General features: G+C 45.7%; 1 protein-coding gene across 1 annotated transcript in view; it reads right to left on the bottom strand.

Annotated features, from left to right (window-relative positions):
* LOC144763327 (uncharacterized) overlaps positions 1-19,041 on the bottom strand; it is a 1,153,250-nt gene that overhangs the window by 104,871 nt on the left and 1,029,338 nt on the right. The window contains exons 86-87 of the mRNA XM_078648815.1: positions 9,385-9,462; positions 6,982-7,035 (exon numbers count right to left, since the gene is read on the bottom strand). Of these exons, the coding sequence (XP_078504941.1) occupies positions 6,982-7,035; positions 9,385-9,462 (132 nt within the window). The remainder of the gene's footprint in view (positions 1-6,981; positions 7,036-9,384; positions 9,463-19,041) is intronic.

Genomic DNA, 19,041 nt, shown 5'->3' with positions numbered 1-19,041 from the left:
CGGAGGTTGTGAGACGTGGCGCGGTCGGGTATGAACCCAGACTGATCAGGCCGTGCAATCAGGGGCATAAGGGAAAGGAGCCGGTTGGCAAGTAATTTAGCATATATCTTGTTATATGTATTTATCAGAGAAAGGGGTGATATGAGTCACAACTATCGGGTGGTTTGTCGTGTATAAGAAAAATAGTAATCAAGGCATCACATAGCGTGGGAAGGAACTTGCCCAGGGTGACTGATTCGCTATACATCTCCGCAAGATGTGGAATGAGCGGGGTGCAAATTCTTTATAAAACGCGGGAGGCAGCCTGTCAGAGCCCGGTGCTTTGTCACTTGAAAAGCCTGCTATTACCTGGCAAACTCTTCAGTGGTGAAAGGTTCGTCTAAATAGACATGGTGCTCATTACCAAGCCACAACTCAATTGAGTCGAAGTATTGGTCTAAGAGTTCACAAGGCACAGCCTCACCAGCAGTGTATAATTGGGAGTAAAAAGCGACAGTGTAACAATGATCTTGCTGAGGGATGTAGCCCTCTCAGAGGTCTCATCGCAAAGCTCTGAAATGTAGGAGGAGGTGTGAGGTTTCCTCAGTAGGTTTGTGAGGCTTTTCCCCAGGCGGTTGCCCTCCCCATACCGGCAAGCCCGAAACTCTTTGCTTAGAAATGCAGCCTCCCTTTCCGCCTCTGTGTGATATTCGGTTAATTTGGTTCTAATATCAGCTAATGTAGTAGGGTTAGGGTCAGTGATCTGGCACTGATCCAGTATTTTAATGTCTGCCTCAAGACGCTCCAAGGATCCTCTAATAGATTTAAGCACCCCAGGATTACGACCTGGAAAAACACCCACAGGGTCGAGGGGAATTCTACTGAGCCAGTATTGTGTTCGAAAAATTCAACTATAGCTCTCCAGAGGCCAGATGTAGGTCGGTCGGTAACGGCCGAAAATCGGTATTTTCGGCCGTTACCGACCGGTATTTCAGAAATGGTATGTAGGGCCCTTAATTTTACAGAATCGGTAAATTTACCGATCGGTAAATTTACCGATTCTGTAAAATACCGAATCGGTATTTTTACAGATTCGGTAAATTTGAAATGTAGGTGGGACTCTTCTGAGTCCCACAAGCCTTACCGAATCGGTATTTTACCATCAAATCCATTTTGATGGTAAAATACCGATTCCGGTGTGCATGCACATGTGTGCATGCACACCTCTGCCATATGACAGGCAGACCTGCCCTTGGGGCATGTATGCCTGCCACATGGCACCCGAGCCTATTTTTGGGGTGCCAGAGGGTGTCAAAGTGACACCCCCTGCACCCTTGCTAAAATCAGTAATTACCGATTCTGTAATTACAGAATCGGTATTGCCCATTGATTCCTATGGGCTTCACAGCCCATAGGAATCAATAGGAAATACCGATTCGGTATTTCCAGATTCGGTAAATACCGAATCTTAAAGATTCGGTATTTACACATCTGGAAATACCTACATCTCCCCCCTTCATATTTACCACTTCTTAAATACCGAATCGGTAAAATTCGGTATTTAAGAAGTGGTAAATAAGAATTACCTACATCGGGCCCCAGATTTCCTCCCGTAATGCAGTGTTGCGGAGCGCGTGATGGGGCATGTGCCATGCAAACATGCAATGAAGGGTAAGGGGAAATCTTACAGCCATGCGCACAGGTGCATGGTTGAATAAGGTACATGCCAGAAAATCGATGGACGTAGCTCAAGATGCAACATCACGGATGAAGAGCCAGAGGTCGATTCAGGACCAGGAGCCATGAGTACTAGAAACACAAGTGGCCTCGCGAGCGTCTGGGTGAGTGTGCCGCCAGGCGCCGAGTAACGAGTTATCTTATGTAATAGCGTGTAGGGTAGCAGTGGCCTGAGGGTGTTGTAAACGATCGCCTGGGCGATCTATGGTCCCCAGTGGGGCAATATTAAAATCACCACCCCATGCTAATGGGAGGGGGCCAATGGAGGAAATTATCCTCCAGACATTGGAATAAAATTCTGGGTTGTCGGTGTTTGGGTCGTAAATTGTGGCCAAAAATCCCTGGCTGAGTATATAGTATCCCCGCTAGAATCATGTATCTGCCCTCAGTGTCAATGAGATCTGTGTGGTTCGCCCAGGGAGATTTTTCTTGAAGAGTATAGTGACGCCGCATGCATAATTTTAATAATATGCAGAGTGCTCCTCTCCCCAGTATCTGGAACGCAATTTGGCAGCATTGGTGGAGATAAGATGAGTTTCCTGGAGGAAACATATGTCAACGTTCAGTCTGCTCAGGTATGTGTGTATGATGCGTGCTTTACGGTGATTGTTTATGCCTCTAATGTTCCAAGTCAGGAAGGTAGTGTCAGTCATGTATCAAATAGGTATGTGTACGGAATATGCTGTCTGCCGCGAGTTGTAATAACGAGCCATCCAGTGTCAGGAAGGATGATGCACAGTCCAGTGAATGCGATCAATAACAACTTTGCAAAAAGAAAGCAGTAAACATTAAACAACCCTCGGGAGCCCAAATGTCCTAAATAATCTCCTGGATAGGAGACCCACTTCCTGCCCCACCCACTCCAACCCCCCAATTGAGTTGAGCGTTACATCAACCCCACCAAAGGACCCGCAACTTGGTGTGTGGATAACACAGTTGGGAACTATCCCTTTGGGGTACGAGGGCTCAGCCAGATGCCCCCATGCCACAAGGACAGGGTGGCCGAGCGTAAGAGTTACCAGAGGAGGATGTTAAGCAGAATAGATAAGGCAGCGAAATAACTAAGGTTATGGCAACAAATACAGATCACATTGTGAAAGCATAAAAAAACCATTCATATATGTAGGCGTGCTCAGGGCTTGAAAAGTCAATCATTGTCGCTGGTGTGGCCATCTTCAGACCTCGCTCAGCGGCCCTTTGAGGGGGACCCCCGCAATTGTTTGGCAAATATTAGGGCGGCCTTGGGATTGGTAAAGAACTTGGGCTTGTCACCTGTGTAAATGCGGAGTTTGGCAGGGTACATCAATGCATAAGTTATATGTAGCTGTTGGAGTATGTGCTTGGCGGGGAGGAAAAGGGAGGGGGCAGCAAGGGATTTTATTCAGTTTGTTACTATCAGCAAATGGGCACTGTAGTTAATTAGGAACCCACAATCTTAAACATTAATGGCTGAGAATAGAACGAAATTTTTGAATTTGAAAATAATGTTACCACACTAACAAAGTAAATAAATACAGAAACCAGGTTTATGAGTCAAAAGATTATTATTTTCTTAAGAACAGCAGAGTATATTTTTGATTTGACAGGGTACAAAAGAATGCATTTCAGATATACAAGGGGTATCTTGTACACTCCTATGCTACATCAGAAACAAGGTCCAAACTGCTGAGAAGTAAAATAAAACAATGATTTCAGTTCCAAAGTTAAATGAAAATCAATCGTAGTTGATAAGTAACGTGCAGAATTGGACTCAATAGTCGACGTTTCGGTCTTGGCGATATTATTTCATAAGACCATCATCAGGACATAGACTTTATGCATCAAAGTGATGACCCTTCTACAATATGTAAAGTCCACTTCCTAGTCAGGTCAGTGGTGTTGAATGATATAAATCAGATGGTGGGGATACTGTCAATATTCTAATGAAAGCCAAATTGTAGCAATTGCTTCAAATAAATTATAGAAAGGACAGCCACCATTCGCTTTTCATAGGCTTTGGTACTTTGATTGTAGCCAGCTGTTATTTTCAAATACGCTGTGCGTGATCGACGAAGACAACACTGCTGCCCAACTTGATAAATCGTGACGTCTGACCGGCCGGCTACAATCAAAGTACCAAAGCCTATGAAAAGCGAATGGTGGCTGTCCTTTTTATAATTTATTTGAAGTAATTGCTACAATTAAGCTTTCATTCGAATATTGACAGTATCCCCACCATCTGATTTATATCATTCAACACCACTGACCTGACTAGGAAGTGGACTTTACATATTGTAGAAGGGTCATAACTTTGATGCATAAAGTCTATGTCCTGATGATGGTCTTATGAAATAATATCGCCAAGACCGAAACGTCGACTATTGAGTCCAATTCTGCACGTTACTTATCAACTACGATTGATTTTCATTTAACTTTGGAACTGAAATCATTGTTTTATTTTACTTCTCAGCAGTTTGGACCTTGTTTCTGATGTAGCATAGGACTGTACAAGATACCCCTTGTATATCTGAAATGCATTCTTTTGTACCCTGTCAAATCAAAAATATACTCTGCTGTTCTTAAGAAAATAATAATCGTTTGACTCATAAACCTGGTTTCTGTATTTATTTACTTTGTTAGAGTGGTAACATTATTTTCAAATTCAAAAATTTCGTTCTATTCTCAGCCATTAATGTTTAAGATTGTGGGTTCCTAATTAACTACAGTGCCCATTTGCTGATAGTAACAAACTGAATAAAATCCCTTGCTGCCCCCGCCCTTTTCTCAATTCATCGTTTGCCCAAGCCCGCAAGGGTATATTGGGTTGCTCACCTCTCCTTGAATTGGCGGGGAGGAAGTCCCTGCGAGCCACCTGAACAGTTAGGGTAAAGTCAGGGTAAAAAGATGGAACATTACCTTGGTGTCACACCTCATCCAAATCTCTAGCTTTACGGAGTATAGAGTCTCGGTCCCGGTAGTTTAGTAAGTGAGCAATTATGAGTCTCGCCGGTGTCCCAGGAGGAGGCCGAGGTTCGAGGGACCTGTGTGCCCGTTCGATGATAAAATGTTCAGACAGAACTGAGCCGAAAAGTTCGCGCAGGAGAGATTCAACATAGTCCTCCATTTTCCCTGTTGCTGAGGAGTCCGGGATGCCAATAATATGTATATTGTTCCTGCTGGAGCGCGACTCGAGATCTTCATTCTTTGCATAGATAAGTTCAAGGACCTTGTCCATCTTGAGGAGCCACTGTTGATTTTCAACTCCAGTGACTTCTGCTTCCGAAACACTTGCCTCGAGTTGGATGATTCAGGTCTCACGGGTGTCAACCCGCTGCTTGGCTTGATCGAGGTGTGAGGTTAAATGGTCAATCTTGGAGTCTATAGATTTTAGGCTTGATTTAACAGCCAGCAGCAAGGTGCGAAGGCTGTCATCTTGCAGCTCAGGCAGGTCCGTCTGCATAGATTGTTCACCGGCATCTGGTGGAAGCTCGCAGCCCCTGTCCGACCCCAACTGGTGAAGGTGAGCTTGGGCTGCTTAGCATAGGCCTTGCCCATCTCAGGTGCGTAGCAGTGGCTGAGTCTGCAGCCGGCACCGGGCCAGGAGGAGACCGCGGAGATGCAAGTTACAGGGGTGAGCTTGGCGTAGCATGCCAGTCGGGACCACTCCTCAGCCCCTCCGGGCCACCCAGGAGTGCGAAGGCCAGTGCCAGCCCAGGCCATCCAGTAGATAATGGGCAAATGGGCCCAGCAGGGGGGTACCAGGCAGCAACTTGCGGCAAGCAAATCGCATTACATGGAGAGGATGTGGTGGGAGGCAAAACCCCAGTTCACCTCAGGCAGTCTGTGGATGGGCGTGCAAGGCAGGGGCGCCAGGGGAGGGGGGTCCCCAGGTGGGTGGCTGTAGGTCCCAGTGTGGCCACAGGCCGGCGTGGAGACAAACCAGCCCCAGTTACAGTAGGGCAGTGCCAGCGAGTGTCGCAGATCACGAATGAGGAGCCTCTGCAGGTTCGGGCGCCACAAGCACCGTGACAAACGTGCGATATAGGTAGGGACCCCCAGCCAGGGAGAGTTTGTGCAAGAGTACTCGACTTCCTCCCACCGTTGCAGCCTTACTTGTAGAAACTTGCTGTGATGAGAGTTGGGCAGTACACCCCGTCACTGTAGCGGTATCACCATGTGTGCTGGGCTTCAGTCTTCAGGTGAAGCAGGCCCGGCCAGCCAGGCATGAGAAGCAGGCTCTGACGCCCAGGGGCCAGGTCAGACTGCCCGCAAGGCGGGCCCGGATCCTGCAGTGCCACCGACAGTGCTCCCTGGGACCCACGGGCAGGCAACAGACTAGGTGCGAGCACAGTCCTCCAAGGCTGCGATAGCCCAGACCCACACAGCAGCAGGGAATTGATGCCCACGTGGGAGGCCGGAGTAGCGACTCAGTCACGGCTGCTGCTGCAGCGATGGTGGCCCCATAGATGCAGCCCACGTGGGGAGCCGGCGTATCGGCACAGGCCCGGCCGCCGAAACAGCAAGGGCAGTCCGTGTCGCGTCCCAGGCAACTCTGCCGACAGCAGGGCCCCCAGTAGATCTCCGGCGATGTGCGGGTCTGGGCTATCAGGATCACCACAGCACTGTCCCAACCAGCAGCAGGGAACTTCAGCCCATGTGGAGGGCCGACACAGCAGTATAGGCCCGGCTGCTGCAGCAGTGATGGCAACCAGCACTGCGTTTCAGTCGCACCAGGCCTCACAGTGGGTCGAGCTCAGCAGCCCATATGCAGAGTACGTTCAGCATCAAATGGTTGCCAATTATGCAGCCGCAGCCCCCCTCAGATGTCGGATGGTGGCGGATAAAACAGGCTCGGCCGGCAGAGCTCGCTCAGCATGCAGCCATCTTGCCGCTGGCAAGATCACGCCCCCTGGAGACAGAATATTAATTTTGGAACTAGCAATACATCTCCATTAGTAAGCAGTTAGCAATTAATTTTTACCTGGTGTACCAGTTCAAATAACGTTTTTATGATATAAATAAACTCAGGTGGAATCTTTTTGATATTTCGTCTCCATTCAGTGCCAGAATTATTGTAGGAACTTTAGAAATGTTTGTTCAGCATTACAATAATAAGTGGCTACAATTATTTAAGACTTTAACCCTTCGGTGTCAGAATACTGGGAGTGGGTTTACCCATTAGGTCAGAACTCCGGACTTCAGACTCGTAGAATGAAGAGAGAACTGAAATTAAATGCACAAGAATTGTGTCAAAAGAGACATGAAGAAGTAGCTTTCAATACTCACCGAAAGGCCAGCATCTCCCTTCTCTCCCTTCAGGCCCATGAGGCCGGCTTCGCCCTGTAAAGTAAATAGAATGTTCCTAGTTAATTCCAGGCACAGCCCTTGGTGTGAGTCGCACTGCCTGTCTGGGAGTTTTTTGGGAACTGAGCTAACAATTGAGCAATCCTCTCAAGCTACTCCAATAGGGACACATTCAGGATAAAGTATAGCACATTACAATATATATTTGCTTCATCATCATCACATGGGACGGTGGACAAAATAGCTGAATTGAGATCTGGTGGGTAAAGGAGGAGACACCTTTTTGGACTTAACCAGTGAGAGGTACAGTGGAGCCATACAGAATCTACATCTATGTTGGGAGACCTTTAGGTAAGTCATCTATATGTTAGGGGATCTTTAAAAAAAAAACTATAAATTATCAGGTGATCTTTAATAAAGAGATACACACAACAGGTGTCCTTAATTTAATGGTAATACAAGTTGCTGGACTTTTCTGTGAAGGAAATTTAAAAGGAAATCTAAGATGGCAGACTTTATGTAAAGGGATTTGCATGTCAGGGGACTCTCATGTAAAGGGATGCACTTGTTGATGGAGAATCTGAGTTACCATGCATGTGTTTACTATGCGTACCTTTACAACACAGTCTTTTAAATTATTATACTTTACCAGGCAACTGTACTGGTAAATATTGTTTACAGACAGATCCAAATACATATGTATATATGTTTGTGTGGGTTATTCAGCTGAATAGATTTACACCAAATTTGGCAGAAAGCTATAACTTTGTCAAGAAAGAGTGCTTTTTGTGATTTGGTGTAAATCCTTTCAGTAGTTTATGAGCAATTAAGGCTAAAAAACTTTGCATATTTCTCTGAGGATTCTGCCATCCTGCCACTAGATGTCACTCCTGAGGGCCCTTTACTAACCTGCCTTTATGTAACAAATGAAACAGATGGGTTTGCTTAATTTGAACCGCACATCACAAGGTTAAGCCAATTGTAATATGAACATAGGTAAATAACAAGAAAGCAACTGTGGCTGGGGTGCTCCTAAGGTATATGACACCTACCCACCAAAGTGTCATTCAGTCCTAGGATTCAATTGAACCCAGGTCAAACATATATATGTACAACACCTGAGCACACCATATCGTTATTTCCAATTGGAGTAATGTAGATGTTTTTCTAAAGCAGTCAATAAGGTCTCAGCGTCCTATATGTCCTAAATCCAGAAAGTTTCAAATGTAAAACAGGGAGTCCAAACAAATCTTCTCAGGTTGGAGTCTGGTTTTAATTTCCACAGTTCACAAGAGGAAAAACAGCAGCCGACGCGCGTTTCGCCCACAGGGCTTTTTCAAGGCTCTTAGTTCATTAATCCAAGCGTCTATACTTGTCAAAAACGTTCTCTTGTGTGCACTTTTCTTAGGTGGATGGATAGAGTCCCCGGAAGTAGCTGCGGTGAATGGCGCTTGACGTTATGGGTTTCGCGTTTCTATTCTCACTCATCAATATTATAGTTGTAGCCCCAGTAAGTAAAAGCTAGTCTCCTTCCAAAGTCACCATCCAATCTTAGGAATCAAATCCATCCTTTAAGGCAAATCATGTGGTACTTCCGAATCTTGATAAATCCAGATTTACACTCTCATTCTCCTACCAACACCCAGCGTGGAAACGAGTCGTTTCCACGCTGGGTGTTGGATGTAGAATGTTGCTACAGGCTAAGCCCTTGGCCAAATCCATGCTGCGGATAATTGACGCACGTCAGGGGGTTGGCTTTAAATATGTAATAAAATATTACTTTACGTTAAGAAAAAACCTAAAAATGCACTGAAAAAAAAACAAAGGTTAAAGTAAACGTTACAGTCAGGTGAAATTTTCAGTAACAACGTAAAGTTTGAACTAAAAAAAACCCAAAGAACTTTCCCAGTTATGGTTATTGCAATTATTACTTGTGCCCTAAGGTATCTATAACTCACGCCCTCAGCATGAACTGCTAATTACCCTACATGTTACATCACTCAAGACATCTTCTATGACATCCTTGACAATATCACTGCAACATTTGCAATTAAACTATTGATTAGAAAACTGTGCATTGTGGAGGCGAGATTTACAGTTACCTTACAGCACAAGTTAGAATTACTTGAGATAACTAACAACTGTAACTGGCAAATATCTGTGGGTTTTCTTTAGTTTAAAACGTTATGTTATGCAAAGGAGTAGTAAGGTCTTTTAGTGTTATGAAAATATTTGTTTTAAATATTTAATTAAAATAAAAGTAATATTAATTTAATATAGAACACATGTAATAAATAAATAATACAATAACATTTAAATTACATAGTTACATTAAATATTAGATGTAAAATGGGAATAAAATACATATACAGCTTGCACACTGACCACCTCTCCTTTGTCTCCAGGGAACCCAGGGCTTCCGCGAGGGCATGGCAGCGATCGTCCTCTCTTACCTCGTCCACCCTAAGAAAAATAAGTACACATTAATTTTTCTGAGCAGGCCTTATTCTACACAATTCTAGCATTGGCCTTGGACTGAATGACTAACACGTAAATGTAGATTTGATGTGTGTGCGTGTGAATGGGTGGGTGGGGTGTGTGTGTGTGGGGGTGGATGAGTTGGTGCGGTGGAGTGTGTGTATGTGTGTGTGTGTGCAGATGTGATTCGTAGGCTTGACTGATGTAACTTTAACTTTTTCATGTGGCTATCACAGCAGTCTGAATCTCTCAGTAGGTCTTTCTATGACAGTGTTATTTTCTTACTATACCTACTGTAAATGAAATGGTAAATGTGTGTTATTTTAATTATTACTGATTTTAAAACCATGCACAATTTATTATAAAGTATTCTGGTTTTTATCGTATGATTTTCTTTCCAGGTATAAAATTAAGTTAGATACATAATAGAGAATCATTTACCAAACTACAGGTCGTGTGACTATTTCTGATGGGTTGTTATAGTCCTGGTCTATATATAAATAATATGTAAAATGATTAACCCTATTTATGTGATCATATACAACTAGACCATTTGTGTATGACTTGCACAAATATATTGAGAAATATAGGTGTGGCCTAATGACCAGAGCAGATGACTTTGGATCTGGATTAAAAGGTTCGAGTCTCGGCATTGGCTCAACATGGGGTGTCTATTTGGTAGAGGTATGCTCCCTGTCTAAGTAGGGACCGACAATCGAGTCATGGTAAGTGTAGTACACATTAAGTTTACCTGTGCTCACCCTCTGGTAGCTTGGCTCAGAGCAGTCAGGCTAAACTAAAGTATTTGTGTGCACACACACATTAACACAGCGAAAACACCACAAAGGTACTGCACACCAGTTTAGAAAAATAGCCAATATTTATCTGAGTAAAACAAGACCACAATGACAAACATCCAGCCTACACCAGTCAAATTAAAAGTTTTTAAAGATTAAGGGCCCGATGTAGGTGGCCATTACCAGTCGGTAACGGCCGAATTCGGCCGTTACCGACCGGTAAATTGGTCATTGAGATGTAGGGGACCATTTTTACAGAATTGGTAAATTTACCGAATCGGTAAATTTACCGATTCTGTAAAATACCAAATCGGTAATTTTACCGATTCGGTAAATCTCACATGTAGGTGGCACTGCAAACAGTGACACAGGCCTTTAGGAGTCGGTATTTTACCACCCAATCCAATTGGGTGGAGAAATACCGAATCCAGGTGTACATGCACATCTGTGCATGCACACCTGTGCCATGTGACACACAGACATGCCCTTAGGGCATGTATGTGTGCCACATGGCACACATGCCTGTAATTGGGATGCCAGAGGGTGTCAAAGTGACACCCCCTGCACCCTTGCAAAATTCGGTATTTACCGATTCGGTAAATACCGAATCGGTAATGCCCATTGATTCCTATGGGCTTCAATGCCCATAGGAATCAATGGGCATTACCGATTCGGTATTTACCGAATCGGTAAATACCGATTCCTTCCGATTCGGTAATTAATTACCTACATCTGCCCTCCTCTTTTTTACCACTTCTTAAATACCGATTCGGTATGAACCGGTATTTAAGAAGTGGTAAAAAAGATTTACCTACATCGGGCCCTATATGTAGTTATAGCATTTAGAAACACAATAGCACCAGTTGGGGCTATCTTGACGTGCTTGGCGGACTAGAATCCACAAGTTTATGCCAACCGCGATGGCGTGTGAGCTGGCTACGGAGTCATACTGACTCCAGTATTTTACCTTGGAAACAAAGATGTTGCACGCTGCAATTTAAAAGGCAACCAGAGACACAAAACTCCAAACATATATCTGCTCCCAATTGGAAGATACACGTGTAAAATGTTACAAGGCAGCTCCAATGCTAACCTATGGGACAGATAGGCATTCCTATGGTGAAAAACGAATTTAGCAGTTTTTCACTACCAGTACATGTAAAACTTAAAAATACACGTCCAACTTTTTAAATACACTGCACCCTGTCCATGGGGATACCTAGGGCCTACATTAGGGGTGCCTTACATGTAGTAAAAAGGAAGATTTGGACCTTGCAAGTGGGTGTTCTTGCCGGGTTGACATGTCAGTTACAAACTGCGCACACACACTCTGCAGTGGAAAGCCTGAGACATGTTTGAAGGGTTACTCACGTGAGTGGCACAATCAGTGCTGCAGGCCCTCTAGTAGCATTTGATTTATAGGCCCTGGGCACACACAGTGCACTGTACTATTGACTTAGTAAATCAAATATGTAATTAATGGAGAAACCAAATGCCATGCCATTACATGTTAGACACAGAGCACATTCATTTTAGCACCGGTCCGCAGTGGTAAAGTGCCCAGAGTCCTAAGACCAGCAAAAGCGAAGATCAGCTCAAAGTAAAAAACAGGAGCTCAGGATCAAAAAGACAGGAAAACCATACCAAAAGTTGCCAGGTTGAATACGTGCCCCCCAGCAGAAAGTAGAGAGAACTACCCAACCTCTTGAGAGTTCTCTTCACTAAGGCGGAAGAACCTGGAAAGACCATCAGCACTGGCATGTTCTGTTCCAGGGCAGTGTTCCACCATAAAGTCCATTCCCTGTAGGGAGATGGACCACCTCAACGGTTTACGATTTTTTTCCTCTAATATACATTAACCATCTGAGGGGCTTGTGTCTGAACCTGAAATGAGTCTCAAACAAGTAGGGTCTTAGCTTCGTCAGCGCCCAGACTACAGTAAATGCTTCCCTTTCAATTGCGCTCAACCTCTGTTCCGTGGAAAGTAACCTCCTACTGATATAGGCTATAGGTTGATCTAGGCACTCTTTGCTTAGCTGGGGGAGCACTGCCCGTACACCATGCTCTGAGGCATCAGTCTGCACCACAAATTCCTTGGAGAAACCAGGAACCTTGAGCCCGGGCAACATACACATGGCTTTCTACAGGGTATCAAAAGCGGTCTGGCACACCTCTGTTGAAATCACCTGACGTGGCTGCATCTTGGAAATCAGCTCTATCAAGGAGGCAACAATGGTTCTGTCTCCCTTGACGAATCTCCTGTAGTAACTGTAGTAACTGATGAGACCTAAGAAGGTTCTCACATTGGTCTGGGTCTTGGGAGTTGTCCAATCCAGAATGGTATCAATCTTTGCTTGCAGGGGCTGCACCTTGCTGCCCCCTACTTGGTGTCCCAAGTAAACTACACACTTCTGCCCTATCTGGAACTTACTGGCCTTGAAAGTGAGGCCTGTGCTCTGTGGGGCCCTCAGCACTTCCTGGAGGTGGTACACATGGTACTACTGGAGCTGAAGACTGCAATGTTGTCATGGTAGGCAGCACTAAAGTTCTCCAACGCAGCCAGAACCTGGTTGACCAACCTCTGGAAGGTGGCAGCTGCATTCTTGAACCCAAAAAGCTCAACACAGAACTGGAATTGCCCATCTGGCTTTGAGAATGCTGACCTCTCTTGTGCCCCCTCGTTTAAGGCAATCTGCCAGTACCCAGACATTAAATCAAATGTGCTACTTGGCAGCTCCAATCAGATCAATGAGACATCAGCTCTTGGGATGGGGCGCGCGTCAGTCTTAGCGGCTGCATTCAGCCCACAGCAGTCCACACAGAACCGGAGTTCAGGAGTGACACTGGGGGGAGCAGGCTTGGGGACCAGAACCACTGGACTGAACCAAGGGCTGTTAGGGGGCTCAATAAACCCTAACTCAGGCAACTTAGAGACTTCCTCTTTGATGCTGTTTCTCACTCTATCAGACAACCTGAACGTTTTGTGCTTAGTAGGAAGGCTGTCCCCAATATCAATGTCATGAGTGCACCAATGGACAACTCCTGGGGTGAGTGAGAACAGCAGAGCAAACTGTCCCAGTACCTTCCAACAGCCTCTGCGGCTGTGGGGTTAGTGTAGGGGAGAGGGTCACACGGCACCAGAGAACACCACCTCCCCAGGAACAGTCCAATTTATCCAAAGGGAGGAGGGGGGCATCGTGGCCCACCTTCTCGGGCCACTTATGGCCCCAGGGACCCCCACCTCCCCAGAACAAGGCCAAAAATAAAAAAAACAGGGTAGGGGGCCGCATGGACCCCCTTACAGGCCATTTATGTCCCAGCAGGGGACCCCCACCTTGCTGGGGCCAGGTCAATGAAATGCAATGGAGGAGGGGAAACGTGCCCTCCGTACCCAGGCCACCCCAGGGCCCACTACCTCCACTGGGCAAGGGCAGAAATGAAATAACAGAGGAGGGGACCCCTTTACAGCATTGGGGACCACCACCTTCTCTGGGCCATTCCAGGCCGGTCTCCTGCTCTTGTTTAAAGTTGAGCCCAGTTGCAGGGATTAATTTAAATATAAAGTTGGAGGAGGAGGATGCAAGCGGCCCTCCTCCCCATGGCCGAATTTGGCCTCGGGGACTGCCACCTCCCTGGGTCCGGCAAATGAAATGTAATGGAAGAGGGGGGCCACATGCCCTCCCTCCCCAGGTCGCTTACGGCCCCAGAACCACCACCTCCCCGGGGCAAGTCCAGAAATAAAATACAAGACAAGGGGGGGCCACGTGGACCCCCTCCAGGGCCCTTGTCAGCCCTGGGGACCACCACCTCCCCAGGGCCAGTTTAATTTATCTAAAAGGGAGGAGTGGGTCCACGTGCCCCCACCTCCCCAGGCCGCTTATGGCCCCAGGGACCACCACCTCCCCGAGGCAGGGCCAATGAATTGTAATGGAGGATGCGGCCCAACTCCCCAGGCTACTTATAACTCGGGGACCCCCACTTCCCCAGGTCAAGGCCAAAAATAAAATACCAGGGGAGGGGGGCCGTGCAGTCTTCTCTTCTCCCCCAGGCCGCTTATGGCCCCAGGGGCCACCACCTCCTCGGTGCTAGGCCAAAAATAAAATACCTGGGGAGGGAGGCCATGCGGACCCCCTTACCAGGCCGCTCACCGCCCCAGGGACCACGATCTCCCGGGCCCAAAACTAAAATACCAGAGGAGGGGGGCTGCGTGTAACCCCCTCCAAGGCCATTTCCAGCCCTGGGGACCAGCACCTCCCTGGGGCCAGTTCAATTTACCAGGCTGCTTATGGCCCGATGGCCCTCCACCTTCCAGAGACACAGACAAATATAAAATACCAGGGGAGGGGGGCCATGCAGGCCCCCTTCTGCGCCATTTACATAAGTAAAATGGAGGGGGGCATGTGACCCCCATCTTCGGGCCGCTTATGTCCCCTGGAACCACCACCTCCCCGAGGCATGGCCAAAAATAAATCACCAGGGGAGGGGGGCAGTACAGACCTCCTCCCAGGCCATTTACGGCCCCGGGGACCACCACAGGTGAAATGTATAATGGGAAGGGGCCGGGCAGCCTTCCTCCTGGGTCGTTTTTGACCCCGGGGACTACCACCTCCCCAGGGCAAGCCCCGCAATAAAAAGCCCCCCTCCTGGAGCCATTAATGGCCCTGGGGACCGCCACCCACCAGGGGCGACTGCCTATGTCCCAAGGTGCCCAGGCTTGGGACATAGTTGTTTGCTATCACTTGGCGGAGCTTTGACAGCTTCTGCCAAGCGAGAGCATACAGAAAGTCCGCTCCCAGTGAGCGGGCAGCTGACTTTTCATCTGTTTTACTGCCCACAGTCAAGCCAGGAAAACAGATTAAAGAATTTCTCCTGCATGAAGGGAGCATCATTGTTTGCAGCTCCTTGCATGTGGAAGCAATGCTGGCTCCTCCTGGAGGCAGGGGGCCAGCAGGGACCGCAGGGCATTGAAGCTCACCCGCTGCCCAATTCTGTGCTTAAATGTTCTGGCTCTGATGCTCATTTCATAAAAATGCAACCTCAAAAGGAAGCACTTGCCAATATAAACATAGCAGGGGCCCCAGTGTGAGCTCAACTTCTGTAAAGGACAAATGATCCTAGGGTCTTGGGCTTGGTGAAGGCAAAGCAAGAGTGTTTTCTCTGCAATTCTACATTGAAAAACTATCTGAAATCCTTGATGGAGGTGAATGCATCATTGATCTATTGGAGCGCAATCTGTAGTGACTATGACAAGTGGGTTCTTTTTTGTACTGGTGAGAGCACAGTCCATGGTTCTCCCTTTAAATTACTATGAGTATGCAAATGCACATAATCACCTACAAGTTTTCCCATTTGGCCTCGCTCCATCCACCTTAGTAGTATGCAATGGTCTTCCCGCCTTTTGCCAGGATTCTGGGCAGTTTACCAAAAGGCCTCCCAGCAGGTTTCCCACCAATGTTGGTGATGCGTTCTTGATGTTGAGGAGCATGAGGACAACTCCACCAAACAAAGAAGCACCTACTTCATAGTTATGAATAAGTACCCTTGTTTGGTGGAGATTCACCACTTTGTACTCTTGTCGTCTTCTCTATACAAGGATTCAAATTATAACAGATTTCTGGAAGACACTTAAGGAAATCAGCCCCAGGAGGGGGGCAGCATGTGGGGGTTGGCGGCAGGCATTGCGGCCAAACCCTTGCCACGCACGACCGAATGTACCTATAACAAGCGCCCTCGCCATGCACTGCTAATTACCCCACATATTAAATCACTCAAAGTTTTCTGTGACATCATTGATAATATCACTAAAACATTTGCTGTAAAATTATTTAAGAGAAAACTGTGCATGGCAGGCACAAGTTATAGTTACCTTCAGGAATGAGCTATAGTTACCTGAGATAACTCCAAATATAACTGCTGAATTTCTATGGTTTGGTGCATGTAAAATATGAACCTAACTATAACGTCCCTGTAACATTTGGATTTTTTGTGATTTGCTAAGGTTTTTACAAACCTTATTTCCTAACTATAATGTCCTTGTAACCTTTGGTTTTTTCAGTGAATATCTATGTATGTATCTATGTATGTATCTATGTATGTATCTATCTATCTATCTATCTATCTATCTATCTATCTATCTATCTACCTATCTATCTCTCTATATATATTTACATATATATATATATGGATATATATGTATGTATGTATATGTATATATACAGGTATATATATATATGTGTATATATATATATATATATATATATATATATATATATATATATATATATATATATATATATATATATATATATATATAGAGAGAGAGAGAGAGAGAGAGTGTCATTCGAAAATGCATAACAGGGCATCATTTTCACACAATATTGGTTGTAGCATTTATAAACATTTGCTTTCATTACATTAAAAATAGGCCTGCAGTGAACTCCGCTCCATTCAAGGAGTTTTTGCACTCCACGCGCTGCGGATCTCGTAGAGTTCTGAAATACTCTGCATACTTTTTTCCTCACAGGCGTGAGGAAAATCTAAAGCTAGGCTGCTTCCCGGTGAGATTTCTCAGTGTGGGCGGTTGTGGAGGGTCGCTCCTGCTCGCGTTTAGAAACCTTCCACAGAGTTGAGGAAGGTGCTACTCGAGTAGAACTTCCACTCGAATGGCAGAAAGAGGCAGCACCCTCCTGCACTGCACGTGATGCTGTTCACACATTGCGGGACAAACAACTGGCACTAAAAATCAGTGCAAACGGCGCAAGGTAACACACTCCATCACTTACGCAACTCCGCATAGTTTGGCAAATGTTTTGCCTCTTCATGGAGTTCTGCGTAGAGGAACTCCGCAAACTCCGCCCAGGCCTAAAACTTATCGCCCCAGTTTCATGTCTATTAAAGCTAGGTGGGCTGCAAAAATGTGTTGTTCTAAAAATTGGATCGTCATTGTAAAACATTTGGAAAGCACTGTAACAGAGCGATGCAAAGAAAGATAGATTGACAGACACATAGATGAGTATTGAAATATTTACCTATCAAACTGTCCAACAGGGACGGATGGATGATAAATGGTGGATAGTGGGAGTCAGTCAGAGGATGCATGCATTTGTAGGTGGGCTAAAATCGCTGGTATGAACGTATGGATGAGTACTTGAATGTAAGGGTGGGTGTGGATGAATTTATCAATGGATGTGTGTGTTGCTAAATCAATAGATGAACATATAGGTGGGTGTGTGTATGGATGAATGGGCCAAGTTGGATTGATAAGTGATAGGCAAGAAATAGATATAAATACAAGATTGACAGATTCAACTTTTGAACTTCACTGAAAGGTTAGCTTTCCTTATCACCCTTGGATGGTTGCGTGTGGTGTGCTGCACTGTAATACCCCCACCCAGCCCACCTAGTACTTCCCCTCCACCAGGTCCCAGGCTCTCAGTTTTGAACTCTGAATCCTGGCTTATCACGGTGTGAGCTCAAGTTGAGATGCCTTCTTGCTAATCAGCGAGGGGGTGGGGTCTCATCGCGGATTAATCAAGTCTGCGTCAGGGTCCTCGCTAGGCCTTGTGTATGAAAGCCTCAGCTTTTCAAATATGTATGACCAGGCTCATTTATTTTGCTCATTGATGCTTTTCCCTCTTGAATTTGAGGGGGAGGACTGGCTGCGGTTTGTAGGAGGAAAAACTCAAAAATATGTGAATTTGGGTGACAGTGATGAATTTGTGACTTAAGGTTTCCTCTCTGCAGTTCAGCGTCAGGAATTACTTCACGTGCCTATAAATCACCTAGCACCTAACATTTGTCTCCTCATCCATTCATGAGTTCGTTAATGAGGAGCAGAGAAGAGCCCACAGGGTCACAACTCCATAAGATCTTTACAGCTTTACACATAATGCCCAAATGTCCACCGCTCCCCACCCCCTTTCCCCACCAATGTGATATTGGTTTAGGAACTGGAATCTCTCTTTGCACTTTGGGCAATCAGGGTGCTCAGAGTTCCATGTGCTGCTTTTTGGTTCGGGTTTATTGATTGGACGCTGAATTGAATGTTGTTTTCATTTCCGGCGTCAGCACACATAGGCCGGTCCTTAACCAAAGAGAGGGCTGTCTCAGTGTTGAAACGGCTGTCTGTGCATTCACTCACGACTACGTGTTCTGTAGATGTTTGTGCCTTTTGGACATATATTCGAGAAGTTACAAGGTATATAGAGAGGCCAAGTTTGCATGAATGTCAAAGGAAGAAAGTCAATCAGAGGGTGTTTCGGTTATAGTAATACAAACATGAATGTACTGCAGTTTTATCTATAATCTCCAAGGGGCATATTAGCAAGAACCTTGTTAAAATTATCGCCGCTTTAGAGGCAGGAAACTGCCGCTAAAGCAGCGATAATGGCTTGCTAATATGCGTTATAGAATTCGAATAGAAGCCCAGGTTAGATGTGCAGGACATCTAACCTGGGCTTCTATTGGCACAGAGGCCACACATGGCTGCCTCATGAGGAGCACCCATGACCATTGCTTATCTCTTCACAGATCAGCGCTCAGGTTTTATTCACCATATAGATTCGTGCACACACTGGCAGCCGATCAGACGTAACAGTGTTCATCAAACATTCTGGAATCACTTGCATTATATTTAATTTACTCGATAAAGTCAGATGCATGGCATTTGAGTTTGCAACAAAATCATTTTCATTGAACGACAATGATTGAAACAAGTCAATCCATCATTTTACAGTAATAGTTCTACAATCATGAACCAGGTGACAGC

The sequence above is a fragment of the Lissotriton helveticus genome, chromosome 1_1, assembly GCF_964261635.1.
Source record: "Lissotriton helveticus chromosome 1_1, aLisHel1.1, whole genome shotgun sequence".
Taxonomy (NCBI): domain Eukaryota; kingdom Metazoa; phylum Chordata; class Amphibia; order Caudata; family Salamandridae; genus Lissotriton; species Lissotriton helveticus.
Note: the sequence above shows the minus strand (reverse complement) of the source record. Positions and strands in the feature narration are given on the sequence as shown.